The 22,053-nt window shown below is 39.6% G+C and overlaps 1 protein-coding gene across 1 annotated transcript; it reads right to left on the bottom strand.

Annotated features, from left to right (window-relative positions):
- Window positions 1-4,426: 4,426 nt before the first annotated feature.
- Window positions 4,427-21,738, bottom strand: metap1 (methionyl aminopeptidase 1; the record flags this gene model as incomplete). Its single annotated transcript, XM_048612399.1, has 10 exons — window positions 4,427-4,854; window positions 6,250-6,315; window positions 10,324-10,467; window positions 11,605-11,736; window positions 12,175-12,313; window positions 14,162-14,245; window positions 15,711-15,802; window positions 18,742-18,802; window positions 19,979-20,088; window positions 21,681-21,738. Coding segments are annotated over 10 exons (1,053 nt in total), but the record flags the coding sequence as incomplete, so codon positions are not given.
- Between the last annotated feature and the right edge of the window lie 315 nt (window positions 21,739-22,053).

The following is a 22,053-nucleotide window of genomic DNA, read 5'->3' as shown; positions in this document are numbered from 1 at the left end:
AAAAAAACCTATTGCATGACCCACAGGCCAGAGGAAGTTCATTCCTGGGATGAAGGGTTCATGTCAGTGATTGCTATACCGATTGGAGTGAGAGATGAGGGTCTGGAAAAGGTTGAGAGGGAGCTCAGGGACTCCCCCCTTGTGGAGGAGACTAGAACTCGGGGTCACAGTGAAGAATTAAAGAGAGTACAGAAATTGTTTTGTTTGAGGAATGCAGCATTCTCTTCAGAAAGCAGTTAAGATTAGGTTATTGAATATTTGCAAAGTAGACAGAAGTTGAGTTGTTTTGGCAGGGGTGGGGACAGGCATAGAGGACAGACAGGAAAACGGAATAGAGGCCACAGCCAGATTAGCCGTGATCTTATTAAACGGCAACGTTCGATGATTTGAATGGCTTCACCTACTCTTAAGTCCCATTTAACATTCACTGTTAAATCGAAACAATGGGTCCGTAACCTCATTTAGATCAAAAGTCTTATCTGACATAAGATCATGTGTCTTAACCACCTTGGAGTACGCTTTCCTGCTCCCTGATCTTTTCTCTAATTGCTGAACCTCCTTAGCCTACCCTCACACCAAATGTCCCCAGAACCCTCACTGAGCAATTGTGAGCAATTGTGAGCAATGTCTCTGGTGATAAGCTACAGCTCGGAATCAAGTTGAAGATGTCTTTCGCTGCTCATCTCTAGAGTCTCCCATGCAGCAAGAGTACAGGCAAGCATGGGGAGCAGGAAAGACTAAAAACTGGAGGTTCAGTGAGAGGAGGGGTCCATAGCAAACCAGGAGGAACTGTTATGTATAATTGTGCCATTATTATACTAAGAACCCCCAAGTTTATTCCTGCTGTACCACAGGCCAGAGGATTCAGAGATCCTGTATTTGATAATTAAGCAAAGTGAGCATATTTCTAAACTTGTGTTTTCTCAGACAGGCTAAGAAAAGTGATACAAAAATGTGTAACTCATTTATTGTTTGCACATCATGTTTATATAAAACTCAACATGGCTTATTTCAGTGGCAGTTCTTGTAATCTGTTCAATATAGTTTAATTGTACCAATATAAAGCCATCAACCTGCAATTCAGGAAACAACCATAATATTGGATTTCAGCACCAAGAATTGAATGCAAAAAAACCCTGCAAATTTGACTACTAGTTGTCATGGTATGTGACAAGAAGGAAATCAGACTAAAACAAATGTTTGAAAAACCTAGATGCCCTTGAAGTTGGCAACTTATGTAAACAACTGTAGGATTTGGATATAGGGTGGTACAGAAAGAACAAAAAGTCACTTTGCTTGATCCACTGATGCTGTTATTACAAAAAAAAAATCTTTAACTAACAAATATAACCTGAGAATCTCAACTAATGGCTTAAAATATTAAAATCTTGTTCATACCTATTCATTGTCAGTTTGCAGACATGCACAGAGCACACAGATCCATGTATAGAACAAAGACACCAAATTTAAAAATTCCTTCAGTGAATCACAGCCTCACTACTACACAGGGCTAATTATAAATGCACTAATTATTTGTGTTAACACAGACACACAAAAACATATTTCTCTCACTTGAGAATTTATCACTCAACAAACCAATGGACCCGACTGCTATGTAACCCCTTTAGCAAAGTTATCTTCTGCAATTTCTGTACCTTAACTGTGACAGAGATTATAGATGTTACTGTACACCCCTGGAGCAGGTGGGACTTGAAACCACGCCTCCTGGCTCAGAGGCAGGGTCACTACCACTGTACTACAAGAGCCCTACACCACAACAGAGATTACATATTTAGCCCAATTCTTGCACTTACAGTTTGGTGACAAGATCACACTGAAAAAGGTATGCACATGCTATAGCTGCCACAAGTAGTAGATAATTACATCAGGCACTGTAAAGTCAGACAAGGGTCAGGTACATTATACTTGGCACAGCTGCAGGAAACATCCTGCATTTCAAGGCAATCCTATCCTCATCTGAACAAAAGACTGAAGTTCAAAAACACAACTGAATCTAGAAAAAAAGTCTATCTGTACAGGACTGCACAATGGAAAGATTGTCATAAGGTCTCATACCCAGATCAGAACTGACTGAATTGGGGCACAATTAATGTTTCATGTACTTGGGTGGGATGGAGGCGGGGGGAGGAGACTTACAGGTCTTGAGCGATTAGCAATAGAAGATCAAACAAACCATAGACCTAAAGTACATGACAAATGATGCGCACATTCTCTCCAACTTTACCAAGATCATCGAACTAACAAAATTTTGAAATATAGGGGCACTTTTCACTATTTGAAATAAGTCTAGTCAGTTACAAGCAGAAACCTACTAAACATGTATAACCAAAAGTTGCAGGGAATTGCAATTGATCGGAGGAACAGAATACAGAAACATAAGGATTCAGCGAAGGATACTGACACCCAAGAAACTCAACTCCATCCATGACAAAGCAGCCACAATGAGCATCTTGTTTACCAATTTAAATATTATACAAAATTGGCGACAGTGTGTATCAACTACAAGACACACTGCAGCAACACATTAAGCCTCCTTCCATAGCACCTTCTAAACCCATGACTTCTATCACCCAGAATAGCAAGGGCATTGGAGCACCACCACCTGCAAGTTACTCTCCATGCTAAACACTGTCCTGACTCAGAACCGTGCTGCTGTTTCTTCAATGTTTCCGGGTCAAATTCCTGGACTGGTCTTCCTAAAATCATTGTGGGAGTATCCGCATCACTGAGATTGCGGCGGGGGCAATTAGGGATAGGTAACAACTGATGTTGTCCAAGAAAACCACATACTAACACTGAATCTTTAAGATGGTTTATATTTTTATTGTACAGAGGCAGGACCCCAGCAGCAAACTAGTAAAAGGACCGAACTTGCTCTCAAGGTCTAACAAATAAGTTAAACAGTTATTTCAACAAATCTATCAGATTTGTGCCACCTACACCTAGCCCCAAACCATTCCCAAATTTGAGACAACACCCATTGAGCTGCAGCTAACACTGACACCAACATTTCACCCAGATGGATCTTCCTCACTGTTTTAAAACAAGGAGCTCTTCAGGATTAAGTTTCAATACTGGGAAGGAAGTATATCGAGAATTCCATCATTCCTTCAGATCAAACTCATCACTACTACCGGTGGATTATGGATTTTATGAAAGGTTTTAAAACAAAACTCTTCTTGTTCCAATCAATGTTTTAAAAAAAAGACAAATAGTATTTGACAAGGTGAATTACACAGATCCAACAGCGCTGCAGTAAGGGGAGCTCCAGCATAGAAACAGACTTTGCAGAACAGGAGGAATTAAAATGGGTAGTAAAGGAGCCCATGGTACAGTACCTTAGTAAGAGTTGCCACATCAAGAGGGGGAAACCAGCAAAGAAATGAGAGACAGGAATTTTCAATAGCATTCAATTACATCCAACACACAATCATTAAATTTGGGCTGGAGTTACCAGTCCCTCAAATGTGTACATAAGATTCCAAGAGATTTTGTGAAATTCAGCCCAATTACAATAACAAAAGCTAATCTTTTCACTGTAGATCAGTGCAAACCGGCCAATTCCCAGCAACACTTCTCAAAGGACAAATGGCTGTCCATGAGGCTGATAACAGTTCAAGAGAAAACAGTGAGTCAGTTTTCCCAATCTGTTTTGGTACGCAGCTTTGTTCAAGTTAAAACTGGCTAAATGATATAAAGCACAGTCGGGTAATCCCGTTATTTTATCACTATGTGCCTTTCCTGGATCAAAAAAACTTGCTACAGCCACAGGTTGAAGTAATGATCCCTTCTAACCCACCTTCAAATTAGAGCACCACTTGTGTTGCAGGAATGCAGAGAGACAATAACTGTTGTTCTTCTAGTGGCTTTAAGACTCTGTAGAGACAGTTTTTTAGATGTAACACAATATCTTCTACACAGGCAGGGTGTTTAAATTTGATTTTCAAGTTCCGCAATGAGGTCAGAATAAAGTAAAAGTTTAAAAAGACAACATTCCCAGATCCTGAGCCTTAATCGATCAATGACATTGAACCAACATTATGACCAGCATTTCAATGATTAGGAAAAACAAAAGACATTTACAAATTTAATTTAAAAATTACTTAGCTTGTCTAATCATGGTATAAAATGAATATAATTTTTAATTTAGGCAAAAGTTTTTAACGGTATTGAATATTCTCCACCAAAACATTCAGCATTTCAAGTTATATCTGATTAGGAAAGAATCTCCAGTCAGATAAGTTTATAATAAATGCCTTTTCTCTTTTGAGTAGTGTCTTTTTCCATCATTTTAACATAAATATTTATGCCCACAGCAAGAATTTTTGGAGGAAATTTAACAACTAACCTTACAGCAACTAGTCACAATTTCCATTTTCTTTTATAATAGCTCACAACCTAAAGATAGAAGTCGCAAATTTTATTCAAATAAGAAACATTTAAGATACAAGCATGTAAGAGTTGCCATTAGGACCAGAGGTATTTTGGGGAGGAGGACGGGTAGGAAGGGACAAGAAGATATATTGCAAACAGGCTGTTTGTGCATCCAGTGCTTTGCAGCATCCGAACCAAAAAAAAGACAAATCAAGTGCCTTAAGGCATTTGTTGTATTCCAGGTGAAGACAGCAAGGAAGTTGCCAGCAGGTACAAGAGTGAGGGGGTTGGGCTACAACTGTGATGCAAAATAAGGCCGACCATTGTCCTCCAGGCGTCTTGTCAAGATCTCACAGCCGGTCTCCGTAACCAGAAGGGTGTGCTCAAATTGTGCAGAACGCTTGCCATCCTTGGTTACTGCAGTCCAGCTGTCTGGCCACGTCTCATCGTGCCATGCCCCTGACAGGCAGAAAACATAACAGGGTTCTTTTTGATTGCGAACACATCAAACTATTTGCAAATATATATGCAGCAAATCGATGAATGATACAACACAAGAGGCAGACATTCAGCCATCATGCACGAATTCAAGAATTAGGACATTAAAGAGACTTGAACTCCTCCAGCCTGCTCCACCATTTGATAAGATCATGGCTGATCTGACTTGACCTCAACTCCACTTTCTGCCACAACATAGTCATGCACTTATTTAATGACACAGCCTCCTTGTGAAGAGAATTCCATAGTGTAACAACTCCCCCCATGAGAAAAAGATTTCTCATGGGAGACCCTTAATTCTTAAACTGCATGACCAGTTCTAAACTCCACCTACAGGGGAGTCTCTCACTCACTCCTGATAAGTATGTTCCTCCAATTCTAGTATGATTCTTGTCAATTCTTTCCCACTTTTTACACCCCTGCACTTCTTTTGGTCATATGGAGACAAGGATTATGGACATATGCCAAAATGTGGATTAACTAAGATTTGATACAAGTGTGATATGACCTCTCCAGCTTTCAGTTCTATTCTTACAGAAATTAACCCGTGCTTGGTTTATATTTGTTTTTAAAAGGACATTAACAACCAAAGGCAAATGTTAACATTTTAGAATAATGCAACAACCATAAAACTCTGGTTAGACCACACTTGGAATATTGTGTTCAGTTCTGGTCACCTCATTATAGGAAAAATGTGGAAGGAGAGGAGATTTACCAGGATGCTGCCTGGACTGGAGGGCAGGTCTTATGAGGAAAGTTTGAGGGAGCTAGGGCTTTTTTCATTGGAGCGAAGAAGGATGAGAGGTAACTTGATAGAAGTGCACAAGATGATGAGAGGCATAGATAGAGTGGACAGTCAGAGACTTTTTCCCAGGGTGGAAATGACTATTACGAGGGGCATAATTTTAAGTTGATTGGAGGCAGGTATAGGGGAGATGTCAGAGGCAGGTTCTTCACACAGAGAGTGGTGGGCGTGTGGAGTGCGCTGCCTGCAGTGGTGGTGGAGTCAGATATTTTAGAGACTTTTAAGTGACTCTTGGATAGGCACATGGAGGATAATAAAATATAGGGTATGCAGGGTAGATTGATCTTAGTAGGATAATAGGTCGGCACAACATTGTGGGTCAAAGGGCCTGTACTGTGCTGTACTGTTCTATGTTCTAAAAGTAACGCTGTTCTTGCTATTTGAATTCAGACTTTGTGTCTTGAGAATGCTCCCAAAAGAAACAGAATGGTTTTCAAATCACTTCATAAGCTTTTATGAAAACAGATTAAATTTGTTCCATTGTTCCACTGAGGACAAATTAAATAATTTAATTAATTAATTTTGTGAAACAAAAGTCATTAGCAGCTTACCCTCACAAATCATGGGTTCAATTGTAAACACATGACCAGGCTTCATCACTCCAACAGCTTTATTTTCTGAAACAACAAATCTATGGTTAAATTCTCAATTGCATTCTTACAAAGATAGTCAACAGCAGAATGGAGACCTCAGAGATTTGCTACTATACAGAACTATTACACAGAACTTCATTATCGGGAAGTTAGGCAGAAACTTCTGAGAGGATTCTTTGCTTGAGCAAAAACAAAGTTGCTGGAAAAGCTCAGCAGGTCTGGCAGCATCTGTGAAGGAAAATAACAGAGTTAACGTTTCGGGTCCGGTGACCCTTCCTCAGAACATGCCCTTCGCTGCAACTGGACCCGAAACATTAACTGTTTTTTCCTTCACAGATGCTCCCCTCCCTTGTCCCCCTTCCGCAGGGACCGTTCCCTTCAGGACAAACTGGCCCACTCTTCTTTTACCCCCAACACTCCCACCCCCCACGGCACCTTCCCCTGCAACCGACGAAGGTATAACACCTGCCTATTTACCTCCTCCCTCCCCAGTATCCAAGGGCCCAAACATACATTCCAGGTGAAGCAACATTTCATTTGCACTTCCCAGAATCTAGTCTACTGCATTCGCTGCTCACAATGTGGTCTCCTTTACATTGGGGAAACGAAGCATAGACTGGGCGACCACTTCACAGAACATCTAAATTCTGCTTGCAAAAAAGACCCTGAGCTACCTGTTGCCTGCCACGTAAATGCACCACCCTGTTCCCTGGCCAACATCTCTGTCTCTGGCTTGCTGCAGTGTTCCAGCAAAGCTCAGTGCAAGCTGGAAGAACAACACCTCATTTTCCGCTTGGAGACCCTGCAGCCCTCCAGATTCAATGTCAAGTTCAATAATTTTAGGGCCTAAACTCTCCCATGTCCCAGCCCCCTACCCCCCACACCAGGCCTTGATATCACATAGCCTATTACACACTACCTGTTGTTAGTCACTAACAGTCCCCATTAACAACTATTCACTCTCCAAGCCAGATCGTTATTAACTAGCATCTATCCAACTGCTCTTCTCTCTCTTCGGGCTCTATCCTATCATTTACTCCCTACCCTATTACCCTCCCTTTTTTCTGCACATAAACCTACGTTTTCCCAGCTACCATCAGTTCTGAGGAAGGGTCACCGGACCTGAAATGTTAACTCTGATTGTTTCTTCACAGATGCTGCCACGCCTGCTGAACTTTTCCAGCAATTTGTTTTTGTTCTATAAGGTCACCCCTCAGCCTCCGATGCTCCAGGGAAATTAGCCCCAGCCTATTCAGCCTGTCCCTAAAGCTCAAACCCTCCAGTCGAGGCAACACCCATGTATATGTTTTCTGCACCCTCAAGTTTATCAACACCTTTCCTATAGAAGGGCAACCAGAATTCAATGCAGTATTCTAAAAAAGTGGCCTCACCAATGTCCTATACAGCCATAACATGACACCCCAACTCCTATGTTAAGTGTTATGATAAATGAAGACAAGAGTGCCAAACGCCTTCTTCACCATCCTGTCTACATGCAACTCCAGTTTCAAGGAATGTGAAACTGCATCCTTAAGTCTCTGATCGGCAAGACTCCAGAGGTCCCTCCCATTAACTGTGGAAGTCCTGCCCTGATTTGCCTTACCAAAATGCAACACCGCACATTAACCTAAATTAAACTTTATCGGCCACTCCTCAGCGCATTGGCCAATCTGATTGAAGTCCCATTGTACTCTGATATAATCTTCTTCACTGTTCAATACACCACCTATTTTGGTGTCATCTGCAATCTTACTAACCATTCCTGCTACCTTCACATCTAAATCATAGTCAGAGATTTACGGCATGGAAACAGACCCTTCAGTCCAACTCGTCCATGCCGACCAGATATCGTAAATTAAACTAGTCCCATTTGCCAGCATTTGGCCCTTATCCCACTAAATCCTTCCTATTCATTTACCCATCCAGATGGCTTTCAAATGTTGTAATTGTACCAGCCTCCATCACTTCCTCTGGCAGCACATTCCATACACACGCCAGTCTCTTAAAAAGCTGCTCCTTAGATTCCTTTTATATCTTTCCCCCCTCACCGTAAACCTATCTAGTTTTAGGTCTATGCCCTCTAGTTTTGGACTCCCCCACCCTGGGCAAAAGACCTTTGTCTATTTACTCTCTACTACATGATTTTATAAACCTCTGTAAGATCACCCCTCAGCCTCTGGCGCTCCAGGAAAAATAGCCCCATCCTATTCAGCCTCTCCCTACAGCTCAAACCCTCCAACCCTGGCAACATCCTTGTAAATCTTTTCAGAACCCTTTCAAGTGTCACAACACCCTTCCTTTATAAATGACAAAAAACAGTGGACCTAGTGATCCTTGTGGCACACCACTGGTCACACACCTCTAGTCCAAAAATCAAACCTCTACTACCACTCTCTGTCTCCTAACTTCAAGCTAATTTTATATCCAATTGGCTAGCTTCCCTGGATCCCAACGTGATCTAATCTTACCAACCAGTCCACCATGCTTGCTTGATTTGCTTCAGTAATTATTTCTGAATGCTCTTCCTTAAAATCCTTCCTTAGAAAAATTGGTGCTTTTAAATTTAATCACATTAACAACTGCAGAAATTATAGAGAGCCTAACTTTTACAGATCAGTTGTTGCAGATCAATGTAAAGAGAATAAAGACTACAATCTTGCAGCAAAACATTATGAAATACAAATTTGGAAGCGTCGGTATACCAAATCAGTTGTAGAAAAAAATGACAAGTTTGAACATGAGCATTACTACTTGTCTGATATTGTAACAATAACTATTCAGGAACAGTGGACAAGAGAATGACTTAGGTCACAATTTTGAGCACTGTGAGCAGTTTCCAGCTATCCATTCAGAAAGAATATTCAAATCACAGCATGTTTAAATCAGAAATTCACCAGATTAATGCCAGGGAGAAAGCTGGGGAAGCCGATTAACTTTGAATTGTTCTAACTGAAAGCCACATCTAGAAACATCTGTGCCATCTGTAAATTAGTCACAAGTAAAATAAAACACCAACTCGCAGGAATTAAGTGACTTGGGCTATCTGAAAATTCAACCAACACTCAAAGAAACCATGAACTAGGAATCATTCTCAAAGTTAAAAATCAAATATTCTGGTTAAAGTAATTTCCAGGTGACAATTAGATCAGTAATGTTTCATGCTTGTAAAGCTCATTTTAATATATACGTATATACACACACAAAGTTTGCTCTTTGTCCACTTCTCCCTCACAGATTTTAGTCAAGTTTGAACTGCAATAAAAAAAAAATTGTCCTGCACATTTGGAACAAATAACTCTCTGGGTCTTACTGGCAACAAATTAGCATTTATAACTTGCATTGTTTTATCAGAGGACTGCTGTATGTTTGAAAGAGCCAAGTATTAATGTGAGGACAAATACTGCACTGTAGATTAAACCTTCCATGCATGAGGATCTGAGAATCATAGAATGACAGAGGACAAAAGGCGATTCAACCACTATACCTTTGCTGCCCCTTTAAATGAGTGATTCAATTGGTCCTTGCCCTTTCCCCATAGCCCTGAAACCTTTTCCTCTTCAAATATTTATCCACTGTTCTTTTCAAAGTCATTACGTTCTATGCACTAATTCCACCAACATTTCAGGCATTGCACTCCAGATCATAACATACCAGATTGAAAAAGAATGTTTGCATGTCCACACCCACAGTTCTTTCACTAGTCATTGTTACTAATGCGTACTTTGTCACACAAGTAAAACGAGATTACATATAGAATGAGACAGAGAGTGAGTGGTCTGGGAATCTATCATGTGCTTGACCTAGCAGTGAAAAAGAAAACTTATTCATGCATCTGTGACATTCATTGAAAAACAATTTTTCATCAGGTTGGTGAAAAATTAAAAACATGGGTCAGACTGGGGCAAAAGAAAAACTTTTTAGCAATTTTGTTTCGGAAAAAATCATTGAGCACATCTCTAAAGGCGGCTAAACACAGTAACCAAAGCGATCATTTGAATTTCACATATGTAAGATTAAGCAGGCATGACTTACTGGCATAATGTGGCACATTGGGTGCGGTATGAAACAGTCGGTGGATACCATGTCCACAATAGCTTCGAACAACCGAAAATCCATTTGCATGTGCATGTTTCTGTATAATATTACCCAATTCTCTGTAACGAACACCTGGCTTTACTGCAAAGAAAACATACTGTGATGGCACCATTTGTCACAAAAAATATACCAAGAAATTGTAACATGGAGACATGGAACTCAAATAACTAGATCTGTTGACAAACTTCAGTATAAAACAATGTACCTCATCGCTCAGGTAACCTGGATGCAAAGTTGTGGACTGTGACCAACATAAATATTGTTATGATGATTTGTTAGTTCTGCTGGTGATTGCAGCAAAGTTACACCTGTTAGGAAAGGATGAACAGGCTGATTTCTCTTAAAAAGAGAAGGCTGACAGATTAATCTAATGGAGCTCTTTAAAAGTAGTTTATTTAATTTTATTTAGCTAATGCAAATTCATGGAGCCAAACAACAGCTTCCTCACTTGCTGAATCTAAGGTGATTAGTCTGCCATTTAATCTGTGAAGGGGACACTCCTCTGTGGCATGCAACATTGTCTGTGTCTCTCCACAGTTTTATAAGGGTTTTATTTTGAGGATCCAGTGGTGCAGATTAGCCACAAAGAAGTCCCGGCTTGGCTTGCTTAGCAAGGTCCTCTGTTGTCGTGATGTGGAGGCGCTGGTGTTGGACTGGGGTGGACAAGGTCAGAAATCACACGACACCAGATAACAGTCCAATAGGTTTATTTGAAATCACAAATAAACCGTTAGACTATAACCTCTCTTGCTGTGGTAGCTCAAAGAACGTCATCTGACAGACAGGGATTCTTGCAAGAAAATGATAAGGGAACACAGAGACAGACTGTTTTCCGCTTGTGGGGGAAGAAGAAACTAAGGGTTTTCAATATAACAGAAATTCGAGAGAGAATTCAGGAGTACTTCTTTCCCCAGAAACTGGCGAAAGTGTGGAACTCATTATACAGATAGTGTTTGAAGTGAATACAAGGAATAAAGGAATAGAGGGTTACATTGATAGAATGAGATGAGGATTGAGGAGGCTAAAGATGATCTCAAATGTCAGCTTGGCATTGTTAGGCCAGATGGCCTGCTTCTTTGCTGTACATTCTATGTATTTTTTCGGAGGGAGGTTAATGTTGGGGATACTCCCAATGAGGAATGAGCCCAGGCTTACACCAGTTTTGTCTTTGCACCCATTATTGTTCAAAAGTGGAACAATTAAGTCCCGTTTCCTCACCTGAATCTATGGCGTGCATTAGACACTCATAGGTTGTCTGCACCAGTTTCTTGGAGCCTTCATCCACTTCACCAACAAAGAAAGTCTCATTTAAATCGCCATGGAAGCCATTGCGGTAAACTGTAATGTCCACTGTAAAAGAAAGAATACAAACATTTCCATTATCCAGCGTGTGTCAGGATAGAATGGTTTTGGTAAAATCAAAATACCAGTTAACCCACTGCAGTTTGTGGTAATAATAGGAATGTAATCAAAACATGCTCTAACTGAAATTTGCAGAGCCTGGGAGCCCATTTTTGTCTCTTTTCTAAAGAAAAAGTACTGGAACCTTTACAAGTTACTCTTATGATCACTTCAGATCTGAAAACATTAATATAGTATATTCTAACAGTGGCCCCAGAGAGATATTGGAGACTCTGGTGGCTGGAGTTTTCCAATAAACAGGAGGCTTGATAACAAATTTTACTGAAATGGGGTGTGCAAAAAACAAAAACACTTCAGATTATTGAGGGGCAGAACTCTTTTGTTATCTTCCCACAGACTCAGTATCCCTTGTGTGTTAATACTCACCATTAACAATGTCACCTTCTTGCAATGGCCGTGCATCTGGGATTCCATGACAGATCACCTCATTTACAGAAGTACAGCACGATTTTGGAAAATTGTAATAATTGAGCGGTGATGGGTAACAATTGCGTGCTAAGCAGGCCTAAATATAGAGAACACTGGTTAGCTTCTCGCATTCAAATCCAGATCATTTTGACTGCAGAAATTTAATTTTAAATGTCAGTCTTCAAAGATCAAGAAAGAATAGTTGTCTTGTGTCTTAACCTTTATCTATGTTCACACTTCAGAAATTGTAAATGATCAACCCACAATTGTGGCTAACATAGTTTCGATAAATTCATCTCTGGATCCCCTTCTGATTTCACTACTTGAAATTCCACTCCAAAGTATTTCTTGGTGTCTATAAATAGGGATAGAATAATTGGACACTTGGAGATACTCGAGTTAATTAAAGAAATATCTTGAATGTGCTGTTACATCAAACTTAAATAAAGTAGCTAAAGCAGTAGACAGAAAAATGGACGTAGTTCTTATGGATTTCCCAAACACACACAAAGGTTCCAAGTAACAATCTTAAAGCAAAACTAAAGCATGGAATTGACAGCAAGTACTGACATGGTTAGGAGATTGGTTAGACAAAAAAAAAAACAGGAATACGGCCATGTACACAAACCAGAAGAAAATCTTGAGTCATGTCCAACAATCTGTGCAGGAGCTGTAATAATTTTCCATATTTGTTAATTACTTATATTTTACAAAAGAACCTTTTTTCTTTAAAGTTTTTCCAATAACAACCAACATTGGTGGCATAAGCAGTACAGACAGGAACATAAAATTATGGGAGACATCTAGTTCAAAGAAGAATTGTAAACTTGAGATCAATAGGTTTACTAGACAAAAGTGCAGCGAATGGGGTGTGCAGCAAGTCAGAGATTCCGGGAGGGGATGGTGATAGGGCACAAGTCGGCGGGTCAGAGAGGGAGGCCATGTTGGACAGGCAGTGACCTGGGAGGGCTGCAGATCAGAGGGGTTGGAGACAAAGAGAGGCCACAAGTTCAAGGTTATAGCATGAAAAGATTGGTCCCATTATGGAGCAATCAGGTCACATGGGAAACAGTGTTAAAATAAATTTTGCAGGGCTCAACAAGGGAACACAACTTAACAATATTAAAGCAAAACAATGTTAATGAGGGCAATATCAAACAGGAACTTACTGAATTTTAAGATAAACAATTTATGAAGTGTACTGCTCTATTTAAAGGTTAAAAGTTGCTGTTACAGTTCCCACCATTTAAAGCAGTTGTTTTTGTAAACACAATTTTCTCACTGTACACAATATCCAAAATAACATGAGTAATGCTAACAACAAGAATGTTCCTTCTGTGTGTCACCAATTGATCTGGACCTTTATTCAACTATCAATTACAGACTGCAGCCCTGACAACCAGAGGGAATTTGGCAGCTGTAAATATATAATTACATCTGATATTTCAGCCAGAACCAACTGAACAAAGTGAAGCATGAAGGATGTTGTGACCTGCAATTTTAAAACTGACTGCAGATCAGTTACATAACAGTTACTTTCCCTCTCAGGATGAAATAAGTGGCTGCTTGGCTTAAACATGGGTGTTAAAGTGATGGGGTATTGCACCAAGATATAGAGACAGTATTACATTAGCAAATTTAATCAAATCAGCAAATGAGCTTGAAGTATTCTACTACTCAGAGCTCCTCACACTTGCATGGAAAATATTCTCAGTTCAGAAACAGGAGGCGGCAAAAGGAGAAGAAGGAGAAAATGATTTATTATCCAATTTTAATGACGTGCAGGGGAGTGAAAAACTTGCTCTTCTCAAGTATTGATTTGTACGTCAAAGACAAGTCTTGAGGAAGAGGTCAAGGAATCTTTTAAAATATTATGCAAAGGTTAGGGTCAGTTTGCTCAACTTTGGTTATTTCTCCTTGATTTTATTTTACGGTTGTTCCATACCAGATGAACAGCATGATCTATCTCTTCAGTTGTTACTCCTGGCCTCACCATCATTGCAGCAACGTCCAGTACTTCCCGGGCAAACTGCAATAAAGCAGTTTAAAATTAGATGGCAAGTTCCAACAAGTATGCAAAACATGTCAAATGCCTAACAGGTATAAATGCACATGCACTGGCTGCAGCAGGTCTGGTCTACACAGAATATAAATGGTTATCAATGTCCAATTTTAATTAGTCAGTAATTGTGAAATCACAGTAGAGAATAATGTTCCTATGAGTACCTTGTCAACTGTTTTAAAATGGTGATGGTCTACTTGAATGCAAATTATTGTTTATCAATGTCCCACTTGCAGTTTTCACTCCTGCAGTTGTGGCAGTGTCACATTTGCAGCAACCTTTCACTATTTTGACATAAAAATTGATCTTTTCTGATGAGCTATTGATAGATTACATCACCTTGTGCAAAATTTCCACACTGCAAGCTAAATGTAGTATAAAACTCGTGATTTCAAAGCTAGTCCTGGAAAAGATTAACAGTTTGTGTTTTATCTTGTTGTTGTTTAAGCAAAAGTTTAAAGTGACTTCTAACAATGGTTTTCCTCAGAGTCCGCATGTGCTACAAAATTCACTTGTAAAATAGGAATGAAGGAGGCAGTCTTAGAATTAGCACGAATCAGCAGAAATTCTCTCAGTGCAGGAACAGAAACCTTTTGGAAACATTAGCTGCAACGCTCAATGACTTCACAGCTGAGAGCCCCTCGTGGACAGAGGCTTCTCAAATCTGTGCAAGGTCTTTTGATGGAGGAAGCTGCCAGTGGCATTCGAAACAAGACCAATTGTGACACAGGCGTAGTCTTCCTGGGTTAAAACCCTGGCAAAATCTAAAGTCGTCAGCTTAATTAAAGACCTTAAAGCAGGTCCGAAGAATGTTAAAATATATATTTTTAGCAGTACAATATGCAAAATTCTCATGGTTAACTTCAAGTCCTCCCAATGCCTCACCGCTCCATCCCCATTTCTACATCTCGCTAATTCTGTTTCTTTGCTCAACTGGATTTAAATCATCGCATCAACAAGGATCAAGCCTTCAACTACCAAGAAACCCAAACTCTGGAATTCCCTCCTTAAGCCTCCATTATGCTCTACCTCACTCATCCTGTAAGGCATCCCTTGAAACCTAACTGACTGAGCTTTTGGACACCTGCCCAAAGCTTACTGTCAAATTTTCTCTTGATACTTTTCAGTGAAATGTCACAAGCAGCTTCACATATGATAAAGATGCTATATAAATCCAAGTTGTTAAGACAGATAGCACAGAAGTGCTCATTTCAATTGACCACTTTGCAACATTCAAAAGAGCAGCTTTCCATCATACAGAGTATTTAGAGTATTCCACAAAATGGTTGCTTTATAAATAACAGATTGGGGATGGGGCGTGGGTTGACTTGCTTTATGGGTTTGCAGGCCAAAATAGTTAGTGAGATATTCTAAGTTTTACTTCTTTACAAATTCAATTACATCTAAGAACAGTCAAAGTTTGGGAACTCACTTTGCATACAACTCGCATTGCTTCTGTGTCTTCTGGTGGCAGAATTTTGATTTGAGACGTTCCCTTTAAGGACTGCTCTGATTCAGAAACACCTTGAATGAGAGCACAAAACATAAATTAAAATATAATTATATTACATTCCCCTTCAAAAACACCGAACTAGTAATTGATAATAAGCAATGCAAAAAGAGATGAAGAACATACAAATGCCATCTACCCACCCAGGTTATTGATATTGAAAACAGAGGATGGCACAGGCTTTTATATTGAGAGCATTGGAATTAAAAGCCAACGTGTGTATAGAAACCTGGTTTGGGGATACTGTGCATAATTCTGGGAGCTATTTTACTAAAAGGACACACTGGTGAAGGTGTAAACAGATTTAAAACATCAATGTCTTTTTCTGTCCCTTTTCCCATGAGGTGGGGTCATAGTTTACACCTCCCAGATCATGTCCATCCACCTGCTCCTTAGTCTTTTCTTGCTACAGCCCATTTCCAACATCCTAGCTTTCGGTTGAAGTGCCATACCTTCCCAGTCTCCTTTTCAGATGCTTCCTGGATATTTGTGATACTCAGTCCTTCTCCTGGATGCTGTCATTCCAGGCCCAGTCTCTTCAAGACATGGTAAATCCACCTCAATGTCCTCATACTGCCACATGAACTTTCTAGCTTTTGTTCTCTTCAAGGGCTAGGTCTCACAACCTTACAACAGTGCTGGGCATGGACAGGTCTTTATAGATGTGTTTATTTGGCCACAGTGGCGATCTTTGATGGCCAAGAATGTCGACTGCCAGTCTCCACTTATTCCACACTGCAGCTATCTAGTGCATGACCTCCCTCTGTAGTTTGCTGCCTTGCTCAAAAATTGAAGCCAGGGATCTGAATTTGGTCGCCTGCTGACACTTCCATTCTGGTGTCAGTCACAGTGCCACTGTCTCCTGGTTGGTTTGCAAGGACCAATCAAGGGATAGGGACTTCTTACCACAGATTTTTAACCCGCTATTTTCTTTTGCAGTTAACTTATACTTGCTTGTAGCTTTTCCACACTTTCAGTAATGACTGGTCACATCATCCACATACAACATGTTCCAGGGTGGGTCGGTTCTAACTCTTTTCAGAGTAGTATGGAGGGGATGGTGAACAAGGTGGTCTGAGGACAGAGCCCTTGGCAGACCCAGCTTTTACCTCAAACTTTATTGAGCTGTCAGCACTGCTGTTCACTGATACACAAAACTCCAAACACATCTTTAGTGAGGGTGATGCACTTCTTCAGTGCCACACCTCTTCTTTCTTCTCACTCTCTGACATTCCTGATCTTTCTCCTCAGCACTTTGTCATATGCTTGTTCCCAGGTCTAGGAAGGCGAGGCCTTACGCCCCTCGCAATATCTCTCAATACCGAGCGCCTTTGTGGCACAGTGGTAGTATCCCTACCCCTGAGCCCAAAGGCCTGGGTTCAAGGGCTACCTGATCCCAAAGGTGTGTAATAACATCGGTGAACAAATTACATAGAAAATATTTATCTCTCAGTACAGAGAAGGCACTTCAGACAAGTTTTGCTAGATTGATAACTGGAATGAGCAAGTTGGCTTATGACAAAAGGTTGGGCAGACTGGGCTTGTTTCCACTGGTGGTTAGAAAGGCAAAGGGTGACTTGATCCAATTTTATAAAATCCTGAACGACTTTGGCAGGGTGGACATGGAAAAGAGTCCAGAACTAGAGATCAGAAGGTTGTACAACTCCATAACTCTGAAAGACGACAGTGAAAGCAGAGTCACTGAATATTTTTAAATAAGATGTAGATAGATTATCAAGTAATAAAATCAAAGGTTATCAGTGAAGAAGAGAATGCGGAATTCAAAACACAAACAGAATAATTCTTACTGAATGGTAGAGCAGGCTCAAAGAGTAAAATTGTCTATTTCTGCTCCAAATTTGTTTATTTAATTGATTGGCGCATAGTGAATATTGGTTTGATAGTGCTTCTTTCTAGCATGAAGCCAAAATGTCCATTTCTGACCTCTATCGTTGGTCTCAGATGAGTCAACAATTTGCTCCCACACTTCGAAAGTGTGGGCTGTCAGCAACACCCCCAATTCTGCATTTTTGATCATGGGCAGCAAACAGAAATTAAAGATCATAAATTTAAGATAATCCCAATAAATCCAAAGGGAATACAGGAGAAACATTGTTTTCTTTAAAATTCACTCATGAGATATGGGCCAGAATTTATTGCCTGTTCCCTAGTTGCTCTTCAAGAAGGTGCTGGTGAGCTGCCTTTTTGAACCACTGCAGTCCATGTGCTGTAGGTTGACCCACAGTACCATTAGGGAGGGAATTCCAGGATTTTGATTCAGCGACACAAAAGGAATATCAATATATTTCCAAGTCTGAATGGTGTGTGGCTTGAGTAACTTGCAGGCAGTGGTATTCCCATATTTCACCCTACTGCACTTGTCCTTCTAAATGGTAGTGATCAGGAGTTTGGAAGGTGCTTTTTAAGAATTGTTTTTTTTTTAAACCCAGTTGAGAATAGTGAATATGCTTAGACAGGACAGCTAGATAAATGTATAAAGGAGTAAAGGAATATAAAGTTATACATATAGTGTGAGATGATGTAGAGTGGAAACAGGATTGTGTGAAGCAGAGACTAGTTGGGCTGAATGGCCTATTTATACACCATACGTTGTACGTAATGCTTTGACCAAGGCACACTGGACAAATGAGTTCACCTTCCCATCAATTTTCCCTTCCTACGTGTTGCATCACTTCTACTAAATAGTGTTCTGGGTCAATGACAGACCATACAAGTATGTCTATTCCGTATTCTGAAGGCTAATGTTGACTGCTTATTAGTCATTTTACACAGAAACTTAGGAATAATGATAAATTTATTTTGTAGTGACAAATTCTCTCACTTTAATTACACAAATGTCAGTAATGAACTTCAAGCTTTGAGCCAAAGAAAGCCTTTAGATTGTATAAATATTCATCTGAGCAATCATTATTTGAAAATCAATGGCAGATACCCAAAGGATGATGAGCATAATCAGGCCATTGGATGTAACTTGGCACAGGTCTCATGGCGGTCTAGAGAAGAAAGAAAATGCAAAACATTGGCATATGTTCTTACAATTTCTGATTACACTTTTGGAATTTATACATCAATGAAACCTCTCTTTTCCTGTCAATGATAACAAGTCAACATTCTTGCCATGTTGCCTACTATTCAAATTTTCACTGCTTGTTCCAAATACTGGAGATATGTCTCTGTGTTAGTTGTACATTAGTTTTTAACTATGTGCAAATTGTGGGCACTAACAAGAGATTCACTTCAGTTCCTATAAATAGTCTATAATTTGTAGCTTTAGTTTGGGAGTAATTTTTAATTCTGAAATATATATATATAGAACATTGTAAAGATTAGCTCCAGCTATACACCAACTGGCTTTCTGTAGCAGAACACTTTGCGTAGTCTTTCTTCAAATAACAGAGTTACAAGGACATGAAGTATTAGAGAGAAACCTACTATATGATCGATATTTCTATATAATGACATGCACAACCAATGCGCAGCTGGGAAATAACATCTTGCCAACACCACGAGTTAGGAAGGTTCAAACTTCCAATAAACTGACTTCCACTTGCTGTGGTTACTGGATAGGTTCTTCACTGGGTTAAATCATGAGAAACTTGCATCTTCTATTTATTTATATAAACAATTAAAGGGTAATCTGATTGAAGGGTTTTTGATGATTAAAGAAGTTGATAGGATAGATGGCGAGAAACTGTTTTCTCTGGTAGGTAAGAATCCATAACCTTAAAATTAGAGCAATGACTTGGGGGCAGGAAGCACTTCTTCACACAAATACAAGTGATAATTTGGAATTTTCTACCTCAAAAGGTTGTAGAAGCTGGGGGTCAATTGAAAATTTCAAAACTATGGATTTCAAATTTTTAGAAGGCAAGAGTACGAAGATAGCCACAACACCACAAGTAGGTATATGTTTATGAGGCTGAATGGTTTATTTCTGTTCCACATTGGCAGAAATTCAGTTTTCAATCCATCATTGACGACCGATAATTAAAATCAATTTGCTTCCCTCCTCTCGATTCACTAAAGATTCAACTTTAACACAACACAAAACTGTCCCACAAGTCTCAATGCCAAAATAGACAGTGCCTCATGTTCTATCAATTACAAAGGCAAAACACCGAACAATAAATTCATGTTTTATAATAATTTATAATTGGTCTTCAACATACCAATGGATAGTGCGGCCTCAATTTGCCAGTGTATCGATAGCCAGGCCAGGGATCTGTGTTAACTTCACCTTTCTCAGTTTTGGAGGATTCTTCTTTAGATTTCTCATTTTCTGTAAAGTAAAACAATTTATAATTTTGTTCTTTGACCAAACTAATTTTCTATAATGCAGTATTACAGAATCATTTTCCATGCTAGTTTTATTTGCTTTGTAAGAGTTAATTGTAGGAGTCGTCCTAATTACAAAATCATAACTTTGAGGTAACACACGTCCCAATTGCTACACTTTGCTTGTGGTGTTTAATGAATGCCAGCTGTATCAATCCAACACTTTTCCCATTGGTCCTGCAGAGAAAGGGAAAAGGCGGATATCTTGTGGTGTCCATCTGATGACCGTCGCATGCCTGTGAGCTGCAATGAAGCACTACAAAAAGTTGAGTTTGGCTGAAACATTCAAGATCCCAAAGATGGTCACTAAGACAATCCAATGTGGGTGTCTCTGGCTAGACCAGCAATATTGCCCATGCCAAATAGCCCAGATTGTTAACTTGCTTAAAGTGAAATGGCTAAACTTTGTTGCTGAACATCAAGATTGCATTCTACAGGTTAGAAACTGAAACAGATTAGCCACTCTGTTACACGTTTCATTTCCCAGTCAGAAGTTTCAGAATTCAAGCCTGTTCCAGAGCACAAAACCTAGTTGACACAGCAGCGTAGCACTGCAGGACATGCTGCATTATTACAGGTATCATCTTTTAGGTGAGACATTAAACAGAGGTGCAGCCTGCCCCTTCAGGTGAACATGAAATCCCATAACCATTATTTCCAAGAAAAGATCGAGAGTTCTCTTTGATGTATTGGTCCAATATTTATTCTTCAACCAACATTCAAAATAAATTATCTGGATAATTGTCACATGGCAATTTTAGGAGCTTACTGTGAGGCAGTATAACACTGACACCTCAAAAAATAAATAATTTGATGCACAGCATTTTGCGATATCCCGACACTTTGATTTTTCCTTTGCATTCTTCACTGGAGGCCTATCTACCTGTTCTTTAGCTATTTGGGTGTGATTTGAAGCTGCTAAGATGTTTACCCACTGATACAAATGTGATAAACATTTATATACCTTATAGGAGTTGCAATTTTTTGACATTAAATGGATGCGCAATTTTAATTCATAAACACTCAAACCTACACAGCTTTATCCTTTACCCATATTCCAGGGCAATAAGAAAAAAGTGCATTTAAACTGATATGTCCAAAAGTGCCTTACATTAAAGTACTTCCAAAGTATAATCACAGGTGTAGTGCAAGAAACACAGCTGCCAAGTCGTGCACTGCAAACTCCCAAAAAACAATGAGATAAAGGCCAGATTATCTATTTTCTTTGTAATGTTGACAGAGGAGTAAATATTAGATCCAGAATACAAAGATTGCCTCTACCTTTCTAACCAACAGTGCTATGGGATATTCTATGCCACTGGGAATGCAGACAGGCTTCAGTTTAACATCTTTTCTGAAAGACTCTACTTCCAACAGCACAACTCTACCTCTGCAGTACACTGGAATGTCAGTTTAACTTTTGTACTCAGGTCTTTGGAGTGGGGTTTGAACCACAGTCTTCTGACTTAGGCCCTAATGCACTGAGCTGTGGCAGACACATTAATACCATGGGCACAACACCCACAAAGTACTTACTGGCTTTCTTATGGAGGAGCTTATGAGTTGACCAACTTCCTTTGAAACATTCCTGTGAAATTTAACAAAAAGTATTGTAATTTAATACAAACAGAAACAAAAAAGTTTAAAACTATACCTTTTATATGTGGGTATGTAAACAACAACTACATTTTGAAATACAAATTAACGTGAGCAACCCAATGCCACAAATGCTATCTCAGGTTATGATGCAGGTCACTAATGCCTATACTCGTTTCCCAGGCTATGCTGGAAATTAAAGCTTACAGCTAAATCCTTACAAACCTGAACTGATTTCCAAATTTGGTGTTGCAACCAGTCTGGTCAATAGTAAATCTGTTTAAGCAACTTTGATAAATCTGCCTTATTGCAT

This window comes from Rhincodon typus, chromosome 1 (assembly GCF_021869965.1).
Source record: "Rhincodon typus isolate 14 chromosome 1, sRhiTyp1.1, whole genome shotgun sequence".
Lineage (NCBI taxonomy): Eukaryota > Metazoa > Chordata > Chondrichthyes > Orectolobiformes > Rhincodontidae > Rhincodon > Rhincodon typus.
This window is presented reverse-complemented; position numbering and strand designations above follow the sequence as displayed.